General features: G+C 35.2%; 1 protein-coding gene across 1 annotated transcript in view; it reads right to left on the bottom strand.

Moving 5' to 3' along the window:
* LOC133182443 (protocadherin Fat 4-like) overlaps positions 1-24,186 on the bottom strand; it is a 60,647-nt gene that overhangs the window by 19,319 nt on the left and 17,142 nt on the right. Inside the window, exons 3-14 of the mRNA XM_061317292.1 lie at positions 12,981-13,127; positions 11,274-11,496; positions 6,737-6,921; positions 6,060-6,272; positions 4,661-4,825; positions 3,923-4,093; positions 3,595-3,759; positions 2,472-2,618; positions 2,203-2,392; positions 1,580-1,809; positions 734-982; positions 463-624 (exon numbers count right to left, since the gene is read on the bottom strand). Of these exons, the coding sequence (XP_061173276.1) occupies positions 463-624; positions 734-982; positions 1,580-1,809; positions 2,203-2,392; positions 2,472-2,618; positions 3,595-3,759; positions 3,923-4,093; positions 4,661-4,825; positions 6,060-6,272; positions 6,737-6,921; positions 11,274-11,496; positions 12,981-13,127 (2,247 nt within the window). The remainder of the gene's footprint in view (positions 1-462; positions 625-733; positions 983-1,579; positions 1,810-2,202; positions 2,393-2,471; positions 2,619-3,594; positions 3,760-3,922; positions 4,094-4,660; positions 4,826-6,059; positions 6,273-6,736; positions 6,922-11,273; positions 11,497-12,980; positions 13,128-24,186) is intronic.

Genomic DNA, 24,186 nt, shown 5'->3' with positions numbered 1-24,186 from the left:
AAATGATACACAAGGAATCAATTTCAACGTTGTTTATGTTTTTTTTCACTAAATCATGTCAATAAATCTATGTGCAACTTGACTGAAATTAATTAATTACAATGATTTGACTGTTAAAGATAAATTTACAAACTATCAGTCAAAAAATTTACATTTTTAAAATCAAATTATGCCAAGTTGCATGTTTTTACTTATACCAAACCTGACTGAATAATAATCCCGATGAAAAAATGAAATGCACCGAAATTGAGATTTTGTACCGTGTATCAAACCGAGAAAAAAATACCACGGTGAACTGTTTCACCTCAACTGTAACTGTAGGTGAAAATAAATATGAAAAGTCTGCAAACTTGGAAAATCAAATTAAAATACCCATTATTTACACATACCAAGACATTTCATAACCCGTATTAAATCAAAAAAAGGTTAGAATATACTTTTCAGAGATTATGGAGTAATTACCTGTGGAGCCTCATTTTCATTTTCAATGGTAACTTCAAACATTTCAACCAATTTTCCTCCTTCACCATTCTCAATAGTAACAGCTACTGACAGCAATGGCTGCTTCTCAAAGTCAAGAACTTCTTCTATCTTCACAGAAACAGTGCAGCTGGTCAAGTCAGTCTATAATAACGAAAAGATGCACAAGTCACAATGCTCACAACAGACACATTTCTTTTCATCAATTGTAATAAAAAAATCACTTTAAAGTCAATAAATATTGCTTACTCACTTCCGTATTACAACTGACATTCTCAGTCCTGAAAGGATTTTCCTTGTTCTTCACCTCAAAAGAGAAGGTTAATATCTCATCCACACCATAAGTTACACCCTCCAGGGATCCAATCACCGTGCCAACAGGAGAGTTTTCCATGACAATAGGATGATTGACAGGGAAGGTTTTGACTCCTCCTTCTGAAGTGAAGTTTACACTGACAGGTGTCTTCCCTCCAAGAACTGCTATTTGAAAATTGGAAGTCACCTTTAAGATACCAAAAAGAACGTGTAATTCATGATGATTCAAAACATAAAAGTTACAATTCTTTCATCAAAATCATCTTTGTTTTTTTAACAAAGACCATTTTTAACTTGTTCACAATGCTCATCTATCACTATCTTTGACCTTGATCTTTAAGTTTCTCTAGACACATGACTTGTGTCTAAGCCTATTTTTGACTGAAAATTGTACTCCACAACCTTGTTATGGATGCACAAATAATGGAATTTCAATTTGAAAAATAGGTTCAAACATTTATTATTTCAAATCATACTATTAAACTACAGAAGTTTGTTAACAGGATGTTGGAGGTAATTTTCAGGACATTGATCAATGCCTTTATCAATACTATAAGCTACATATAATCAAAGTATAAGAAAACTATCTGGTGGCCTACACATATTGAAACTGACAACTTATTATTTACCTACTTCAAGATCAAAGGTCAAGATAGGCCAACTATAATGACAATTTTTGAAAGCATCATGTCCAAGAGGGACAGACAGATATTTAAACTGTATAGACTGGGTTTTGCTTAACACTATGACCAAACATGTTCCTATAAATAAATTGAAGAAGAACCTTTAAAGGTGGCTGTCCATCATCAATGGCCTCCACAGAAATATTATAAATATGCCCACTCTTTAGAGGTTGGTCTGTTGCCTTGGTAACCTGACCCTCACTGCTGACCAGAAATTGACCATCACCACCAGATGCCAAAGAGAAGACGTGTGACTGGTCAACATCTTCATCCATCACTAGAAGCTGACCAATCACAGCATCTTTTGATGCCAGACTCTGAACTTTGTGTCCTGTTTTCAAAAATGTGTCCAATGATTATCAGTTGTACAATTATCAGTTGTACAATTCACTGTTGATAAATTTGGGTTGTACAATTCACTGTGGATTAATCAAAACATTATTTTTATTAACATACATTTTCAAATACTGCAAAAGTCTCAAAGAAAATGTCTTCAAAGAAAACATTAAATAAATGAATTCAATGATGGACAATTTAACATTAATAAGATTTTGATATGATTGACCTGTTAATCAAAGAACTGCAATTAACTCTGATTAGAAAATTCTGCATTCCACTGCCTCCGTATTGTACTATGAATGACTTTAAACATTCTGATATGGTTTCCAAATAAACACCAGCAATAATTTACTTTCTAAGGAAAAAAGAAAGCAATTTCAATTACCTGACAAAGTCAGATTTGTAGGTCTGTCATTGACATCTGTCACGTATACTGTCAGCTTGAATGCTTTGCTCTGAGGAGGAAGTCCACTATCAGTCACCATAATGGTCACATTATATGCATCAGACTCCTCAAAGTTAACACCACAGGTATATACCCTAGTCTTATGGCACTCGGAATTTGCCTTGCCTATCTTAGAAAACATTTTAACAGATATAAATATGCAGTTTTTCTTCTTCCAAACATTTTTTTAACAAAAAGAACTGGGATACCTGGAGTTGATTTCCTACAATTTTAAACCTGCCCTCATGATTGGTCAATATTGTATAAGTAAATGTCTGAATGTCTGCATTTCTGTTATCTGGATCAGTAGTCAACAGTTGACCAATCATCTCACCCTCTGGAGTGTTCTCTGGAACCTTAGCAAAAAAAAAAAAACAAATGTTCATCTTTAATGCAACCACAACAAGAATTCTGTGAGCCAATGCTCACTAGTAATACCCCCTCTTTGATGTGTATATGCACTCTGATAAGAATGTACACAAATTCGGTTACGGACAGACACAGGGATGAACAGGAAGTTGACATCAGATTCGTACAAAAATGAATCCCACCATACGGCATGCCTCAACAAAGAGTGCTAAATTTTCAAGCATCTGCAATGAGTAGTTGCTGAGAAAACTGTGAGGAAAATTTGTTAAGTACGGCATGGACAAATGCATGGATAAACAGAAGTTGACATTGGATTTGTACAATCTGTCTGCAACAAATTTTTTTTTCGCAGTTTGCTCAGCAACTACTCATAGCAGATGCTTGAAATTTTAGCATACTCTTGGCTTATGCAATGCTATAAGATGGGATTCATTTTCCTGTTTATCCATGCATCTCCCTGGACCATACATAACAAATTTTTTTCTTGCATCTACTCATCGCAGATACTTGAAAGTTTAGCACACTGTTTAGGTATGCCATATGGTGGGATTCATTTCTGTACAAATCCGATGTCAACTTCCTGTTTATCCCTGTGTCTGTCCATAACTGAACTTGTGTATCCACATCAGAGTGGGGGTATTACTAGTGAGCATTGGCTCACAAACTTCTTGTTTTTTTCTGAAATAATCTTATTTCTGCATAAGTCATCTTGTACAAGCTTATTTATCATATTACAATGATACAATATTTTGTCTACAAATACAGTTAGAAATCATAATTTCTCTAATTCTTGATTACAATTTTCGAAAATTGAAGATTCATGAAGCATAAACTACTTGGAAAAAAGTGTTAAATAATGCTTGTGCCAAAAGAAGCACTGTAAATTCACAATTCATCATTTCCTTTAAATTCAACTTTTTTTGACATTAATTTAAAAGTTCATTCACATAAATTCTTTTTTACCCTGTTGTTATCCAAATCTAAGGCATCTGGTGCTTCATTCAAATTTTCTACATGAACTGTGATTTTCTCTTGCAATGACAAGGGAGGTAAACCATTGTCTGTTATCTCTATGGTCAGTCTGTGTTCAGCTTTTGTTTCAAAATCCATCACTGCACTAGCCTTTACCTAAACAGGATAAAAACCTGAACAATTCATAACCTACTAGTGATCTTTATGTATAATACTTCAATCTTTAAAGACTAGTTGAGTCATCTCCAGCATTAGTTGATAATCACTTGAGAATTAAACATTCTTGTTCAGTGAATCATTTCTTTTCCATGTGACTTACCCTGAGTTTATTTTTTACAATTTCAAAATTCTCTTTCTCTCCTGACACAAGAAAAAAATTGTGAAATTGATGTTGATCTGGATCAAGGGCTGACAACTCTGCAATTGTCTCATCTTGTGTCATTTCATTCACAGACAGTGAAGTTAATGACTTTCCATTTAACAAGATACTCTGAAAAAGAAATGTTTAAAAAATGTTTTTATCTGGGTTGTAATAATACTGTATAAGTGGAATTTTAAGCAAGACGCAAATTTAGCGATATATCCCCCAAAAATGTGTTTATGTTTAGCAAACAAGTAATCTTATTGATTTTATAATGTCAAGAAAGATAGCTTAGAACAACCAATAGGGTATAAATTGTTAGCAATATTCAATTCTAGCAATCTCAAACCCTTGCTAATAATGCCAAAATTGAATCCTCGCTAAAAATTCTGCTTACACGGTATGTAAGCCCACTGAATTCTATAAAACCATTTCATACTATATGATAAGCATAAACCCAGGAATTGGAAGTCAAACTTTTTAAAAAAAAACTTCATGAGACCACTCTGATTATGAGAATACAGAGTTGACATTATGTCTTACTGTTGGGGGTTCACTGATGTCTTGTAAACAGACCCTGAAGTTATGATTTACAATTGAGTGATCACTGATATTTTGTAAATGGAACCCTAAGCTAAGACTTACAGATAGAGGTTCACTGATATCTTGTAAATAGAACCAGAAGTAAAAACTTACAGTTGGAGATTCATTGACATCTTGTACATGGACCCTGAAGTTGGAAGACTCAGTCAGACCACTACTATCCTGTACAGACACTGTCAGAGTGAAGATAGACATAATCTCATAGTCTAAACGCTGCTTCAGGGAAACACTAGCAACACAGCGAGTGCCCTGTCCTGACTGAGAAGTACAAAGAAAACACATAAACATAAGAACAAAAACAAAGTTCTTCATAAAAATTTCTTAAAAGTTTGAACAAAAGGTCCATGGGCCACATCATTCACCTGAGCACTTTGGCTAGGAGTTCAGCATTCAACCTACCCCTAAGGGGAGGAGTGGGGGGAGCATGATTTGAAGAAACCTAAATCTACACTAACTGAGGATGCTTCCATATTTCTTTGCCAAATCATGGCTGTAGAAAATTTTTAAAGATTTTTTTCCCTATAAGTTTTATTTTCTATTGTGGCAACGCCCTACCCCCAGGAGGGTCATAATTTGAACAAACTTGAATCTACACTACCTGAGGATGCTTCCATATAAATATGACCAATTATGGCGCAACTGTTCTTGAGAAGATTTTTACAGATTTTTCCTATGTAATCTTATGTAAAACTTTGATCGTCCATTGTGGCCCTGCCCTACCCTCAGGGGTCATGATTTGAACAAATATGAATCTACACTATCTGAAGATGTTTCCATATAAGTTTCATCTTTCCTGGCCCATTGGTTCTTGTCAAAAAGATTTTTAAAGATTTTTCCTTTGTATTCCTATGTAAAAATTTGATCGTCCATTGTGGCCCTGCCCTACCCTCAGGGGTCATGATTTGAACAAATATGAATCTACACTATCTGAAGATGTTTCCATATAAGTTTCATCTTTCCTGGCCCATTGGTTCTTGTCAAAAAGATTTTTAAAGATTTTTCCTTTGTATTCCTATGTAAAAATTTGATCGTCCATTGTGGCCCGGCCCTGCCCTACCCTTGGGGGTCATGATTTGAACAAATTTGAATTTACACTACCTGAAGATATTTCCATATAAGTTTCATCTTTCCTGGCCCAGTGGTTCTTAAGAAGAATATTTTTAAAAGATGACGTTAATTTTTCATTAATTTCTAATTATCTCCCCTTGGAGGAAGGCTTGGCCCTTCATTTGAACAAACTTGAACCCCCTTTAACCAAGGATACTCTGTGGCAAGTTTGGTTGAAATTGGCCCAGTTGGTTCTTGAGAAGAAGTCAAAATTGTTAAAAGTTTACAGACGGATGGACGACGGACAAAATGTGATCAGAAAAGCTCACTTGAGCTTTCAGCTCAGGTGAACTAAAAATAATTCCTTTGAGGCTGAAAATTAATTGACTCAATTCCTACTTAATTGTTCAGACATTTGGTAATTGTTCAGTTGTTGTATCAATACCTCTGTAAGGCACGTGGTATTGGCAGTCACAAAGTGGTTGTATCCTCTAGTTACAGTAAACAAAAGCTGTTCTTCCAGATCAGGATCTGTGGCAGTGACTGTTCCAATTACCTCCCCCGTCTCTCTGTTCTCTTCTACTGTTATATCCATTACTCCAGTGAAGCTTGGGGGCTCGTTTACATCCAGTATATTAATAGTCACAACAGAGTCTACCTGGAATATTTTTCCTCCATTATTACTTTTCTAAAGTCTATTCTGAAGTTACAGCTAAAGAATTCTTGACTTGATAAAAAAACCCAACTTTTTTTTTCTCTCTTTTAAAAATAAAACATTATTCTTTTATTGAAAGAAGGCAAATCTAAATAAATAAAAGAAACAACACTTCATATTTTAAAAATTTAGTTTTCATAACTACTGCTGGAAAAATATCTTAAATAAAAAATGTCCAGTAAACTTGGTTATAAAAAAACTCCTTATAAGGAAATCTGGGTTACAAGGAACTTTTTATGAATCTCATAGATGACTTTTCACTACTTTCCTAAAACAGATATAAAGAAGCTTGATTATAAGGAAGCAAAATTCGGGGTTCCAGTGACTCCTTATAACTGAGTTTGACTGTACATACTACTGATACTAAAGCTTTCATGAATATAACGGGACATCATGATTCAACTCACTGACTTTGAATCCTCGCCATCATCTCTACACCTAACAGACAAGGCATACATTGACTGCTGTTCATAATCTAAGCTTGGAATTACAGCTATATAGTTATCGCCCTTTAGCACAAATACATCAGTGTTATTCAAAAGGGTGAAAATCAAGGTTTGTCCAACATCCTGGTCAATAGCCACAAGTCTGCCTTTTAAAGAAAAGAAACTTGTTTCACATGCAGCAATAAAAATTCTTAGTTCAAATGGGAAAAAAATTACAAGAGGCCCATAGGCCACATCGCTCACCTGAGCACATTGGCTAGGCAAAAGGACAAATCAGTTCAGTATTGAAAAGATTACCGGGGGGGGGGGGGGGGGGGGGGGGGGGCTTGAATTTTAAACTACCCGATGATGCTTCCATGTCAATATATAACAAATGGCTTTGTTGTACTTGAGAAGATTTAAAAAAAAAAAATTTCCCATATATTCCTTCGTAAAAATTTGACCCCCCATTGTGGCTCCTCCCTATCCCAGGGGTCATCATTTGAACAAACTTGAATCTACACTACCTGAGGATGCTTCCATATCAATATGACTAAACATAGCTTTTCTGTTCTTGAGAAGAAATATTTTTTCTATATGTTCTTATGTAAAACTTTCGATCCCCCTATTGGGCCCCACCCTACCCTCGGGGGTCATCATTTGAACAAAATTGAATTTACACTACCTGAGGATGCTTCCATATCAAAATGACTAAACATGTTCTTCAGTTCTTGAGAAGAAGATATTTTCCAATATGTTCCTATGTAAAATTTTCGATCCCCCATTATGGCCCATCCCTATCCCCTGGGGTCATCATGTTAACATACTTGAATCTACACTAGATCAAAATGACTAATCATGGCTTTGCAGTTCTTCATCAGAAGATATCTTCCTATATATTTCTATTTCAGACTTTGATCCTCCATTATGACCTCACCCTACCCCAGGGGGTCATGATTTGAACAAACTTGAATCTACACTACCTCAGGATACTTCCACATAAATATGATCAATCAGGGCTTTGCTGTTCCTGAGAAGAAGATTTTTCCTATATATTTCTATGTAAAACTTTGATCCTCCATTGTGGCCCCGCCCTACCCCCGGGGGTCATGATTTGAACAAACTTGAATCTAAACTACCTGAGGATGCTTCCATAAAAATATGACCAATTCGGGCTTTGCTGTTATTGAGAAGAAGATTTTTGAAGATTTTTCCTATATATTTCTTTGTAAAACTTTGATCCTCCATTGTGGCCCCACCCTACCCCTGGGGGTCATGATTTGAACAAACTTGAATCTACACTACCTGAGGATGCTTCCATATAAATATGACTCATCATGGCTTTGCTGTTCTTGAGAAGAAGATTTCTAGAGGTTTTTCCTATATATTTCTATGTAAAACTTTGATCCTCCATTGTGGCCCCGCCCTACCCCCTGGGGTTATGATTTGAACAAACTTGAATCTACACTACCTGAGGATGCTTCCATATAAATATGACCAATTCGGCTTTGCTGTTCTTGAGAAGAAGATTTTTAGAGGTTTTTCCTATATATTTCTATGTAAAACTTTGATCCTCCATTGTGGCCCCGCCCTACCCCCTGGGGTCATGATTTGAACAAACTTGAATCTACACTACCTGAGGATGCTTCCATATAAATATGACCAATTCGGGCTTTGCTGTTCTTGAGAAGAAGATTTTTAAAGATTTTTCCTATATATTTCTTTGTAAAACTTTGATCCTCCATTGTGGCCCCGCCCTACCCCTGGGGGTCATGATTTGAACATACTTGAATCTACACTACCTGATGATGCTTCCATATAAATATGACTCATCATGGCTTTGCTGTTCTTGAGAAGAAGATTTTTAAAGGTTTTTCCTATATATTTCTATGTAAAACTTTGATCCTCCATTGTGGCCCCACCCTACCCCTGGGGGTCATGATTTGAACAAACTTGAATCTACACTACTTGAGGATGCTTCCACATGAGTTTCATCTTCCCTGGCTGTGGTTCTTGAGAAGAAGATTTTTAAAAGATGCTATTAATTTTTCACTAATTCTTTATTATCTCCCCTTGAAAGAGGGTGTGGCTCTTTATTTGAACAAACTTGAATCCCCTTCACCCAAGGATACTTTATGGCAAGTTTGGTTGAAATTGGCCCAGTGGTTCTAGAGAAGAAGTTGAAAATGTGTAAAGTTTACAGACGGACTACAGACAAAATGTGATCAGAAATGCTCACTTGAGCCTTCGGCTCAGGTGAGCTAAAAAAGCATTGTCAACAAGAGGCTCATGGGCCACATCACTCACCTGAGCACTATGGCTAGAAAAATGCAGAAATCAGTTCAGTATTGAAATGTATAAACATATAAGTTTTCCCAACCTATTAACAATCGGCTCATGGGCCACAATGCTCACCTGAATAACTATGGCCCTGTTGTTCTTCAACAGTTTTCCCCATCTATTCCTATGTAAAACATTGATCACATATTGTGGCCAAACCCCACCCACTGGGGGTCATGACTTGAACAAATCTGAATCTACACAACCTGAGAATGCTACCTTATAAATATAAACAGTCATAACTTTGCTGATCTTGAGAAGAAAATTTGAAAGATTCTCCCTATATATTCTCATGTAAAACTCACCTATTGTGGCCCTATCCTACCCTGGGGATAGCAAACTTAATCTATACTATCTGTGGAAGATAACAAATAATAGGACTAACCATGGCTTTGCTGATCTCAAGAAGATTTTTAAAGATTTTTTCCCCATTTTTTGTTATGTAAAACTTTGATTGACTAATGTTGCCCCAACCTATCCCAGGGTGTTGATTTCTACACAACCTGAAGATGCTTTCACATAAATATGACTCAGCTCAAAGCATGGCTTTGTTGTTCTTAAGAAGAAGATTTCTTAAGATTTTTCCTATGTACTCTTATGTAAAACTTTGATTGTCCATTTTGGCCCTATCCTAACCCTGGGTATCGTGATTTTAACAAACTTGAATCTTCCATACCTGAAGATGCTTCCAAATAAATTTGACCAATCACAGCTTTGCTGTTCCTAAGAAGAAGATTTTTAAAGATTTTTCCTTTGTATTCCTATGAAGAATTTTGAGTGCTCATTGTGGGCCCTCCCTACCCCCAGACATCATGATTCGAACAAATTTGAGTCTACACTATCTGAGGATGCTTCCATATAAATATGACCAAGCTTGGCTTTACTTTCTTGAGAAGTAGATTTTGAAGATTTTTCCTATGTATTCCTATGTAAAACTTTGATCACTCATTGTGGCCCTACCCTACCCCTGGGGGTCATGATCTGAAGAAAAATGAATCTGCACTGAGAATGCTTCCATTTAAGTTTCACCTTTCCTGGTCCAGTGGCTCTTTAGAAGAAGAATTTTAAATGATGCCATTAATTTTTCACTTATTTGTAATTTTCTCCCATTGGAAGAAGGTGTGGCCCATCATTTGAACAAACTTAAACCCTCTTTACTTAAGAATACTTTGTGGCAAGTTTGGTTGAAATTGGCCCAGTGGTTCTATAGAAGATGAAATTGTTAAAAATTTATTGCAACATCAAAACAACAGACAACAGACAAATTTTGATCAGAAAAGCTCACTTGAGCCTTTGGCTCAGGTGACCTAACAAGAGGCCCAGGGGCCACATCACTCACCTGAGCACTTTGGCTAGGAAAAAGCAGACATTGGTTCAGTCTTGTAAAGTTTAAATATAAAAATGGTTCAGGGAGGATGATATGAACTTACTTGAATCTACACTTCCTAAGATTGCTTTTGAATTAATATGACACAAAATGGCTGCTGTTGATTTTTCCTATGTAAAACTTTGATCCCTCCATTTGGCCCCATCCTACCCCCAGGGGTCATGATTTGAACAAACTTGAATCTACACTACCTGAGGATACTTCCATTTAAATATGACTAATCATGGCTTTGCTGTTCTTGAGAAGAAGATTTTGGAAGATTTTTCCTATGTGTTCCTATGTAAAACTTTGATCGCCCATTGTGGCCCCACCCTACCCCCAAGGGTCATGATTTGAACAAAATTGAATCTACACTACCTCACAATGATTCCACATAAGTTTCATATTTTCAAGTACAGTGGTTCTTGAGAACAAGATTTTTAAATGATGCCTTTAATTTTTCACAAATTTATAATTATCTCCCCTTGGAAGAAGGCGTAGCCCTTCATTTGAACAAACTTGAATCCCCTTTACCAAGGATACTTTGAGACAAGTCTGATTGAAATTGGACTAGTGGTTCTTGAGAAGAAGATGAAAATGTGAAAAGTTTACAATGACGACGAGACGACAGACAACGGACAAATTTCGATCAGAATAGCTCAAATTCGGCTCAGGTGGGCTAAAAAAAAAAAAGCTCACTTGAGCCTTAAAAGTCTTAAACGTTCTTAATGAGGGATACTGTTGCAACTCTTTGGATGAAACCATCAGAATTAAAGAATTGTAAAAGTATGACTTATCTACATAGTTATGTACCTATAACAGTTCCTGGAGTGTTTCCCTCAGCAATGGAGTTTCCTGCCAGTCTAATGTCCTGTGGAGGATCATTCTCATCTTTAACCTCCAAAGTTAATGTTTTAACAAAGGTCAGGGGTGGGAAACCTGAATCAGTGACCATCACCCTGATATTGACACTAGGCTCTTTCTCAAAGTCAAACTGACAAGGCTGGTCATCACACAGGTGTCTGGACCTCTTTATCTGCCAAAATCATCACACAAAATAATTACAGGTGCCACATTTTTAAATTCTTCATCGTAAAATAAGTGAAATGAATTTAATGTAATATGTAATAATGTAAAATGGACAAATACCCCCCCCCCCCCGCTGGGTTTTTCAGAGAAGGTGCCAAGTCATTAATACCAGTATTTGATGAAGGTGTTCACAATTTGTTTAAAAATTTAGAGTGAAAATTTACAGGTAATTGCTCATTATATTTTTAATGAATGAAACTAAGGCACAGCCTAATAAAACATCAATACTAATAATAACATTGTTTTTTATTACACCGAAAAAATTAACAGACAAGGTGATTCCTATATGCCCCCAAAACTTTGTTTGCAGTGGTATAATACTCCGATCAAAAATTACTCATTTCTGATCCTCTCACTCTCTCTGTGCAAGGATTCTTAAGAATGTTGATTACTATTTATGTACAGAAATTAAGGAACCCCCCCCCCCCTTTAACAGATTTTGCTGGTATACTATATATATTATCTGCGATTTTACAATTTTTGCAGTATTTTGCAGATAGAACAAATCCATAAAAAATACAATTGCAAAAACATTCTGTAAATCTTAATAAAATTCATTCTTTATTCACAAACACTGGCATGTATGTCAAGGTAGTTTCTTGCCTGATTTTTCAACCCTTAAATTCATAATGGAAAAAAAAATTGCTTACCAGGGTATGAAATAAATCTGATTTGAAAACAATATACAAAAACAGCTGAGAGACAGAAGATCAGCAGATTTACTTAACAATTCTGATTTACCTTTTCTGCAGTATAATGCAACCAGAAAAATTGAAAAAGGCAGAAATTAATTTGCTACCTTTGCAGACTTGTCGAAATTTTTAAATCATTGTCAGACATTTGGTCTGACAAAGTCAAATGTTCTGTCGGACCAGTCAAAGTTTTGTCATACCAGATACATGTACCTTATTTTGACGCTGTGAAAGTCATATGAATAACAGCACCAAAATGCCCTGGATTATTTTCAACAGCCTTCAGTCTTACAAGTTTCCTTCCTTGGGATAGAAAGTCTTTAATAAAAGACATAAATGACACGTTTTATGACTTTGCTATAACAAATTTAATTGGCTATCGTCAACACGCCGCGTACGCGGCCAATTTTTTCTGTGTTTGTGACCTTCAGCTACGCATCCCAATCCCGACCTTTATTAAATTTGCATCACGCTTGATTTTTCAAACGGTCATTTGGACCGACGTTTTCTTAAAAGTTGTCGGTCCAGACAAATTTTTACCGGCCTTGCCAACAGGACCGACGGATTTTTGCCTTTGAGGGCAAATCACAAAAATTTCCAATCACAGAAAATATCTGTTTTATGATATTACTTCACAAGCACTATCAATCATAAGCAGAGAAGTTTAATTAACAGTACATTCTTTAGTGTCTTCTAGTTTTCATATTGTGATTATCTAAAGTCAAATATATTAACTTGCCAGTAGCTGGTCACTTTTGACTTCTACTCGACCTTTGGCATCATTCTCCAGACTGTAAACAAATGTCTGTTCTTCCATCCTACTGTTATCTGGGTCTTCACTCCTCAGTGTTCCAATCACAAATCCTGCCTCACTCCTCTCGGGGACCTGCATTATTAACCAAAGAAGTGAAACTGAAAACATAACCAAGAACCCCCCCCCTCCTCCCTTTACATTGTGTAAAATTTGATTCCCAATTTTAGTCCTACCTTAACCCCAGTGTCCACTTTTTGAACACACTTACATAAACACATCACAGGAATATGGGTTCCAGTTACCCTGCTACTCCTGAAATTTTTTTTTTTTTAAATTACCTATTATATTTTTCTAAGAAAATTTTTAGCTTTATCTTAATTAGCTCAAGGAGTTATGATTATAAGAAATGAGAATCTGCACTATATTTGGATACTGTTGCACTGCTGCTATTTTGAAAAAAAAAAAATTATATTGTATATTTCATTTTGATCGTTTATTGTTGCTAACTTAAAGCCCGTGGCCACAGATTGAACAAGCATTCTGAGAGAGTATTGCATTAACAATACTAGTCCCCTATCGGCAAGTGTAATCTGATTCCCGTTAAAAATTGAAAATGCCATAATTCCGTCAAAAACCATTGAAGCGGAACAAAATGCATACTTAATCTATAACTCATCAAGGTAAAGTCACATACCAAATATCAGCTCGATATCTGCATGCGTTTAGAAAAAAATTGCTGAAAACCCTTGAAAAGGTCGTAATTCTGTGAAAAATCAATGAAGTGTAACGAAATGCAAACTTGATCTGAAACTCATCAAGATACACTCATATATCAAAAATCAGCTCAGTATCTGATCATAGCATTTAGGAAAAAGTGTGGAAAACCAAATGGGACAGATTGACAGAGGGACAGAGAGCTAGATGGACGGACAGATGCAGAGGAAACCTGTAGTCCCCTCCAGTTTCATCGGTAGGGGACTAATAAATTTGAATCTGCCCTATCTGGGGATGCTTGCACAATAGTATGATTTAGTTTGTGGCCCCAATGTTCTTTGAAAGAAATTTTCAAAAGATTTTTTTCTGTACATTTGCTCCTAATCTTTGATCTCCTTTTGTTACCCACCTATCCCTTACATTTTGACCTGTATTTATTTCTGGGATAACATCAACAATAGCAGTGAAACAGTTCTCTGGTATCGATTCACTGCGGTATTTTTTGTCAGTTTGATACAAAGTACAAAATCTCCATTTTCAGTTCAATTCATTTTTTGGTCAAGATTGGTATTCAGTCAAATTTGGCATTCGTAAAAAAAGCTACAAAGCATGATTTAATTTTTGAGGACTAATAGTTTGTAGAATAATTTACGGTCAATTCATTCAAATTATGGGGATGAAGGATACATGGTCACATGACTGTTTAACTACATCATAGTCTCCGTTTACGTAAGTGCAAAACGTGAAAACCATCAGTTCTTGTATAAATTTCTGACAATTCATTTTACTTTAATTACCATCTTATATTAAAAAAAAATAAAAAGTTTGAACATTCTTGTAAACATTAACAAATTATGAAATAGATTGATCGACCCCTCTGTTTCCCTAAACTGCGCGTCCAAAGAGTCAGTGACATCATACACGATCTGTTAGTACAGCAAGATCATACTCGGTGAATACAGGGGCGGTTTTATTATGTAAAAACAGGTCATAATCAGTATACGATGAAATAATTTGGAAAATGGGGGACACAAAAATTATTTTTGCATGGTTGATGACAGGAATCTTAAGTAGATATATAGCTTATTTAGCTTACATGTGACGTCATAGTTGGTTTTTCCCGTACTCGAAAAATGTAAACATGACACGTTTTTGTCATGCTTGTGTCTTCTTTAACGATGTCCTGTGCAATATTGAGGTCAGTTTCACCATTCAAAATTTTTACAGTTAATTATTAATATGAAGGACTTGCAATTCTATGTAAATTCAAAAAAATCTGAATGATAGAATTTTTTGAATTAAGTTTTTTGTTGTTTATTTTAATAAGTTGTCTTAAAAGGAACGTAATTTTCCCTATCCAGATGCAGTGTGATAGAAGAAACTTGCTTTGTCGAATTTTAAACCCTATTCATACTCTGAAATATTTAAAAAAATACATGTCCACTTACATATTTTTTATCTATGCTTTAAAAAATCCCATAATGGACAGAGTAATGGGCCTGGAAACACAGAGATCTAAAACTCCACTTAGATACTGTAGGGCATAGTATTTGTCAATCAATATCTGTAAAATAAGGAACCTAATGATATAACTGCTTTAAGATATGTGGGACATACTTAAAAAGAAATATAAAACAAGAGGCCCAAGGGCCTTAACGGTCACCTGAGTATAATACAACAATTTAGAAGTTAAATACACTGATAGATGAAGCTTTGTTGCCCTAAAGCAAGAGAAGTAGGAAGATCAGGATCAACAAAATAATTAGTCTAGTATTCAGTATCAACTCATAAATTAAGTTCTAATCTGTCCCCCACTTAACACTATCACCATGCAGACTATTAGGGCTGGGACGATATATCGAGATATCGATAATATCGATTCAATGTGAGGATGATACGCATATCGATACGTATGAAGAAATATCGACATATCGTAAAGAAAATTCTGACTTGAGTTTTTCTTTGTTTACTTAACATTTTGGGTTAAATATATATAATAAATAGGCTAAATATAAACATGAAATACATAATTAATACCACTTGGGTAAAATGATTTTGTTTTACAACAGATACACAACTTCTTTGAATAAATTATTCTTATTTGTGAAGAAATGTTTCATTCATTTCACTCCAAAAAATATTTTATAACCAATTCAACATATCGTGATACATATCGTATCGTGGCTCAAATATCGTGATACGTATCGATATAGAAAAAGCTGTATCGTCCCAGCCCTACAGACTATTAACAAACTATTAGTGCTTCAGTACTATTTTTAATCCCATATTAAGAGCTCTAGCATTGACCTCTCTTATGGTCTTTGAAGAACTTTTAATAAGATAAGTTATTTTTGTCTCATTTTTATTTATCTATTACTTACAGGTCAACCTGATTATTAAAACTAAGAAAATACTTTTTGAATTATATGATAAACATTCTTGCATAATTATCTTATTCTATTAACCTTTCAAATACATTATTTACAGTGATTAAAGGTGAATGGAAAAGGGGAATAACTTCTCTCAGTAGAATACAAATTAATAGAGCCCTGCCCAGGACTAGAATGCTTAGACAAATGGTCCAGATGTTCAAAAATCTGGTAGAAATACGCTTACTTATATCATTTAAACTTTTACTCAGTTTTCTTCCGATATGCCCAGAAGCAGAGAAGAATTTCACAGGTACAATGCTTCAACAAAGCCTTACCCTAACACCAGAACCCAAGACCAAGGGTCAAGAAATTTACAAATTTGGAAGAGTTACCCTCATCATCATACCTATGGACTTCAAAGAATTAACACTTTTGCACTATATTATCAAAAGCCCCCCCCCCCCCCCCCCCCCAGTTATGCCAGAACCCCTGACCCTAGGACCACAAGATTTAAAAATTCTGTTCGAAGCTCACATTTTCATCATAGCTAAGCAATTTATTTATCAGCTCAACGCTAAGGAGCAGACAGGATTAATTAATGATTAATTAATAGAATTAATGCTTTTTCACTATATAATCAATAGAGCCCCCCCCCCCCCCCCTCCTCAAGAACCCCAAAAACTGAGGCCATATATTTAAAAATTTTGGAAGAGGCATCCTTGCCCATCATAATCATGCACTTAGTTTGTTTAAATAATCTCCAGTAGCAGAGAAGACGATTTTCAAAGAATCAATGCATTTTCACTATATAATCAATAGAGCCCGCCCTAACACCAGAACCGCTGACCCTGGGGCCATGAAATTCACAATTTTTGAAAAGGCATCCTTATGCATCATAACCATGTACTTAGTTTGTTTAAATAATACCCTGGAGCAGAGAAGAAGACTTTCAAAGAATTAATGCATTTTCACTATATAATCAATAGAGCCCCGCCCTAACATCAGAACCCCTCACCCAGGGGCCATGGCTTTCATAATTCTGGAAGAGGCCTACCTCCTCATCATAACTATGTACTTAGTTTATCACCTTAATGCCCAGGAGCAGAGAAGAAGATTTTCAAAGAATTAATGCATTTTCACTATATAGTCGATAGAGCCCCGCCCTAACACCAGAACCCCTGACCATGGGGCCATGAAATTCACAATTTTAGAAGAGATACTCCTGCTCATCATAACTATGTACTTAGTTACTTTATTTAATACCCAGGAGCAGAGAAGAAGATTTTCAAAGAATTAATGCATTTTCACTATATAATCAATAGAGCCCTGCCCTAACACCAGAACCCCTGACCATGGGGCCATGAAATTCACAATTTTCCAAAAGGCACTTTTGCTCCTCATAACTATGTACTTAGTTACTTTATTTAATACCCAGGAGCAGAGAAGAAGATTTTCAAAGAATTAATGCATTTTCACTAGATAATCAATAGAGCCCCACCCTAACACTAGAACCCCTGACCCAGGGGCCATGAATTTCACAATTTTTGTAGAAGCACTCTTGCTCATCATAACTATGTACCCAGTTACTTTATTCAATACCAAGGAGCAGAGAAGAAGATTTTCAAAGAATTAATGCATTTTCACTACATAATCAATAGAGCCCCACCCTTACACCAGAACCCCTGACCCTGGGGCCATGAATTTCAAATTTTGGAAGAGGCACTCTTGCTCTTCATAACTATGTACTTAGTTACTTTATTTAATACCCAGGAGCAGAGAAGAAGATTTTCAAAGAATTAATGCATTTTCATTATATAATCAATAGAGCCCTGCCCTTACACCAGAACCCCTGACCCTGGGGCCATGAATTTCACACTTTTGGAAGAGGCACTCTTGCTTTTCATAACTATGTACTTAGTTACTTTATTTAATACCCAGGAGCAGAGAAGAAGATTTTCAAAGAATTAATGCAATTTCACTATATGATCAACAGAGCCCCACCCTTACACCAGAACCCCTGACCCTGGGGCCATGAATTTCACAATTTTTGAAGAGGCACTCTTGCTCATCATAACTATGTACTTAGTTACTTTATTTAATACCCAGGAGCAGAGAAGAAGATTTTCAAAGAATTAATGCATTTTCACTATATAATCAATAGAGCCCCGCCCTAACACCAGAACCCCTGACCCTGGGGCCATGAATTTCACAATTTTGGAAGAGGCACTCTTGCTCTTCATAACTATGTACTTAGTTACTTTATTTAATACCCAGGAGCAGAGAAGAAGATTTTCAAAGAATTAATGCACTTTCACTATATGATCTATATAGACCCACCCTGGGGCCAGAACCCCTGACCCTGGGGCCATGAATTTCACAATTTTGGAAGAGGCACTTTTGTTCATCATAACTATGTACTTAGTTTATTTCATACCCATAAGCAGAGAAGAAGATTTTCAAAGAAATAATGCATTTTCACTATATAATCAATAGAGCCCCCCCCCCCCCCTTCACCAGAACCCCTGACCCAGGGGCCATGAAATTCACAATTTTGGAATGGGCATTCTTCCTTATCATAACTGTGTACTTAGTTAGTTTATTTTATACCCAGGAGCAGAGAAGAAGATTTTTGAAGAAATAATGCACTTTTACTATATGATCTATATAGCCCCGCCCTAGCCCCAGAACCCCTTACCCTGGGGCCATGAATTTCACAATTTTGGTAGAGGGCTCAATGCTTATTACAATCATGCTAACAGTTTGACTGCTTGATGTCCAGGAGTAAAGAAGAAGATTTTTAAAGATTGCATTAATTTTAGTGGTTTTTGCCCCACCCCTCAGGCCCCAGGGGGGCAGGGACCATGAAATTCACAAATTTTGTCCCCCTTCACCCATAGATGTTATATGCCAAATTTGGTTGAAATTGGTTGAGCGGTTTCAGAGAAGAAGCTGAAAATGTTCAAATGTTAACGCACAACGCACGACGCACGCCGACGGACGAAAACGGATAGCAATAGGTCACCTGAGTGACTCAGGTGACCTAAAAATATGATAAAAAATTAAATGACAAGTATTTTTTCAGCTCAAGGTCCTTCTTCCACTTAATTTCTTCTAGTCAATTTGCACGTAGATTAAATTACTGGTTTTAGTGAAACAAAACATAGAGCAACTTTTATTTTGTTTCCTTCTATCAAAATGACTCGTATAGAAAATTTATACGGCAACAAAATTATACATTTTGTATTGTGAAGGAGGTATATCATTTCACCCCTTCATCAACAAGAAGGGATTCAGCAATATATCATCTGTGCTCAAGTTTAAACTATAACTAAACTATACCTAATAACTAGAAAATTATCTTACTGTATCGATCCCTCAGTGTTCATTTTAAAAAAAAACTTGACCTTGAACTGTGATCCAAAATTTTCTAAGTACCTACCTGCTGTGTGAATATGTTGGCACTATGTTAAAAGGCTTATGGGGAAGAAGGACCTTGAGCTGAAAAAATACTTGTCATTCAATTTTTTTTCATATTTTGTATATTTCTAATTTAGTGTGTTCCACATATCTTATAGCAGTTATGTCATTAGGTTTCTTATCTTATTTTAGAGATATTGATCGACTAATACTATGCCCTATAGTATCTAAGTGGAGTTTTAGTTCTCCATGTTTCCGGGTCCATTACTCTGTCCATAATGGGATTTTTTAAGCATAGATAAAAAATATGTAAGTGGACATGTATCTTTTTAAATATTTCAGAGTATGAATAGGGTTTAAATTCGACAAAGCAAGTTTCTTCTATCACACTACATTTGGATAGGGAAAATTACGTACTTTTTCAGACAACTAAAACAACAACTATTAATTTGCCAAAAATTCTATCATTCAATATTTTAGAATTTACGTTGAAATGCAAGTCCTTCATGTTATTGATTAACTGTAAAAATTTTGAATGGTGAAGCTGACCTCAATATTGCACAGGACATCGTTAAAGAAGACACAAGCATGACAAAAACGTGTCATGTTTACATTTCTCGAGTACGGGAAAAACCAACTATGACGTCACATGTAAGCTAAATAAGCTATATATCTACATAAGATTCCTGTCATCAACCATGCAAAAATAATTTTTGTGTCCCCCATTTCCCAAATTATTTCATCGTATACTGATTATGACCTGTTTTTACATAATAAAACCGCCCCTGTATTCACCGAGTATGATCTTGCTGTACTATCAGATTGTGTATGATGTCACTGACTCTTTGGACGCGCAGTTTAGGAAAACAGAGGGGTCAATCAATCTATTTCATAATTTGTCAATGTTTACAAGACTGTTCAAACTTTTTATTTTTATATAAGATATGGTAATTAAAGTAAAATGAATTGTCAGAAATTTATACAAGAACTGATGGTTTTCACATTTTGCACTTATATAAACGGAGACTATGTCGTAGTTAAACAGTCATGTGACCATGTGTCCTTCATCCCCTTAAAAGTACTGCATCATCAAGTTCAAACAGATTTACTGTTCATGTTGTTATTATATTCACTGAACTAATGTCAACCCAAAATGAAAAAATCCTGAAAAAATCCTGTATGTTTACTCTAAAAGTTTATGATGCTGTCTCTCCTCCTTGATGTATTTCCTATACTTTCTTCGTTATTATTTTTATTAATTTTTTTTTCTTCATTTTATACCGTGTTTTGTATTGTATATGACAATGTATAGTTTATGTACCTCTGACCAATTTATTTGAAATGTATATGTTATAAATGTACCCCATGTACCAATATTTTGGTTTGGGTGAATAAACTGAACTTGAACTTGATTATTTGATTTTGACCCCTGATCTATACAACCAATAACTAACTATAATTTATAACTATTATCTATCTGTGTAGTGAATATGCAGTCATTAGAGTTCTGAGCTAACAGTTGACAGTCATTACTCAGGTGATTAATGTGGGGACTAATTATGTAATGATATGAGCTAAAATTGCTTAAATTCACTGGAAATTAATCATAGAAGAGTATCAATACATGCATAAACAATGGATTAGAAAAGAAAACTTGCACAGTGCAACAGGATTATGTAATTTCTGCAAGGATTGGCTGTAGCCTTGAGAGACTAAGATTCTAAACATCAAACCGACTAAAACATCACGAACTCTCCCACTGCCTTAGGAAAAAAATACTTTGTGGTTATCTAATATATTTTTGTGGTTAATTTCAAATCTAAGTCATCCATTTATCAACACAAAAAAGAACTCCTAGTTCGAGGAAAATATGATAAACTACATGATTTCATTATGAGTTTATGACAATTATGCAACCAAATTTATTAGATTCACTAGAAACTACTGCTGATGAATCAAGTTACATAACTTCTAGACTAATACTCCAAGGAGAAACCTGGGCTCAAAAAAAATGTTTTTTTCTGTAATGATTAAAATTTTCTCACAGAAAAAGACGAGAGGCCCATGGGCTACAACACTCACCCGAGTCAAATGTTTTTTTGAGAAAAACTTTAAAATGAATTTTTTTCTCCTCTTCATTCCACAAGTTTTACCCTATTCATTTCAGTAATTTAACTCTTTCCCCCTCACAAGCGCCTCTCGACGCCTAGCCAGGATTTCCACACAAGCGTCTCTCGACGCCCATCCATGATTACCGCACTAGCATCTCTCGACGCCTATACAGAATTTCTGCACAAGCGCCTTTCGACGTCTTGTTATTTTAAGACTATGTGAAAACGAGACTATGACATCGGCAACTTTGGGGCAGGTATCAAATTGAAGCGTTATTATTGGCCTACAAAAATAAAGTATGTGCACTGTCATCAATTCACGTGTACCTATAAATAAAGATGGTTTTTACCTTGTATGGTAGGAAAAACAAAAGTTGTGAATTCAAAATGGCGGATTACGAACAATGTACGGTGAGATTATTTCTATTCACGCGACGATTTAGATAAACTTTATGGGTTTTAGGATGCTGAATCGAATACATATATTCATAAAGAATTCATTTGTGCAGAAAAAATTAATTTGGAACATTATAATTGGCCAGAAAACCTTCGAAATTTCATGGCGTGCGAGTTGAAAGTCACATGGCCAGTATTCCGGAGCCGATTTTTGCGTAAAAACAACTGCAACAAAAGATTTCTTGGGTGATATGTTTTATCCAAACATTATTATAGACTATGTGCATCACAAAAATAAAAGTGCATGGCGAATAAATGCATAGAAGAGAAAGGAAGACCGTGTCTGGTACAAAATCACTGAAGCAGAAAAGAAGGCTTACTTGGCCAAAAAAAGAAATTAAAAAGATTATCCGTTCGTGTAAACTTCGCAGTGTTCATCTATGCAAAATGTGGATCTTTTCACATACCAAAATAGACATTGAAACCTTTTTATTGACTGTAAAATGATTAAATTCTAAATATTTTGTCATGAAAAATGTGTGTATATACACTGACTCTTGACATTTACCAAACTTTTTCTTAGTTTAAAAATAAAGGATTGGCTTTAAATTATCATCATTGTAAAGATGAGATTGTGCTGAAAATAAAAATACTTGGTTTTAAATATTTTTACCCAATAATTTGAGAGTATTAAGAATAAATATAAAGCACTGTGATTTTTTTCTTTATTTCTGAAAATGCCTGAGTAAATGGGGTTATCACTGATGCTAGACTGCTGTGGAGATAAGGCTGCAGCAGTGGCTTGCTACGGGAGTATACAGTAACACCTTATCTTCAAAGCTCTGAGGGGGAAAGAGTTAAATTAGAATATTTTAAATTTTAATTTGAGTTTTTTCATCAATAATTCCATTTAATATAATGTTGATTACAATACTTTGGCTTAATTATTTAATGTAAATTTGAATTAACTTTATAAAATATGAATGATCTTTTATTGTAACACTATTATTTGTTTTTTCAGCATCTATCCATCTTTGCTAGCCAAGGGTGATGATCCACTCCTCTCCTTTTTTCACCCTTGGCAAATTGAGTAAGGATTTTGCTAGAGCTGCTGAGCGCACTCCTATTGGAAGTCGTCTTTAGCCGTCTTATGTCGTCTTATGTCAACTTCAGAGGTTACGTAACATGAGCAGTAATTACAAAAATGGCTGCTTTGCGGCAACGCACTTTGAAAAAATTTTTCAAAGTGCATTAAAATTGGGACAAAATCAAAGCACTTTGAAAAATTTTTTTCAAAGGGCTAAGGGGGCTTAGTCCCTCAAAGCTTTATTTGCAAAGATAGATATAATATAGGCAGTTGCTAGAATATTGACCAATCTGTGCACATTTTTTTCAAAGTGCGTTAATATGGTCTATATTAACCCACTTTGAAAAGAAATAATTTTTTCAAAGTGCATTAACTTTGTCCCAAATTTAACGCACTTTGAAACCAGAAGTCTCTGATGAGACTGTAGCTCTACTGGTTGTATTTATAAAGGAAGATAAAAGTAGCACTTGGACTTGAAACTTTGCAACAGCAATAAATAGAATAATGATCCTTGGTTTAGTCTCTTTTTGGCAAGATTTATTATTATATCAGACTAAAACTGTAGGAGGAGTAGCCTTTTAAAACAATTTTACTGAAATTTTGATTTAAGTAACCATGGAAACATCATTCAACAAAATCAAAAAACAATAACACCAATTATGTATCTCTGTAGTCTACTTGTATGCCACATTATTCTGAAATCAGACAAAAAGTGTAGGAGGAGTAGCGTTTTGAAAGTATTTCAAGAAAATGTCTATTTTTAGTAACCATGGCAACACCATTCATCAAAATCCGAAACTGGTACAGAGAATTATGTATCTTAGTGTAGTTTACTTGTATGCTAAGTAATACTAAAATCAGACCAAAACTGTAGGGGTAGCATTTTGAAGGTATTTCAAGGAAATTTCTATTTTTAGTAACCATGGCAACATCGTTCATCGAAATCAAAAACCGATAAACAGAATTATGTATCTTATTATAGTCTACTTGTGTGCCATGTTATATTGAAATCAGATCAAAACTGTAAGAGGAGTAGCATTTTGAAAGTATTTCACAGAAATTTCTATTTTTAGTAGCCATGGCAACACCGTTCA

This window comes from Saccostrea echinata, unplaced genomic scaffold (assembly GCF_033153115.1).
Source record: "Saccostrea echinata isolate AGI-Se365-2 ecotype Australia unplaced genomic scaffold, CSIRO_AGI_Sech_v1 ptg000009l, whole genome shotgun sequence".
In the NCBI taxonomy this organism is placed as follows: Eukaryota; Metazoa; Mollusca; class Bivalvia; order Ostreida; family Ostreidae; genus Saccostrea; species Saccostrea echinata.
Note: the sequence above shows the minus strand (reverse complement) of the source record. Positions and strands in the feature narration are given on the sequence as shown.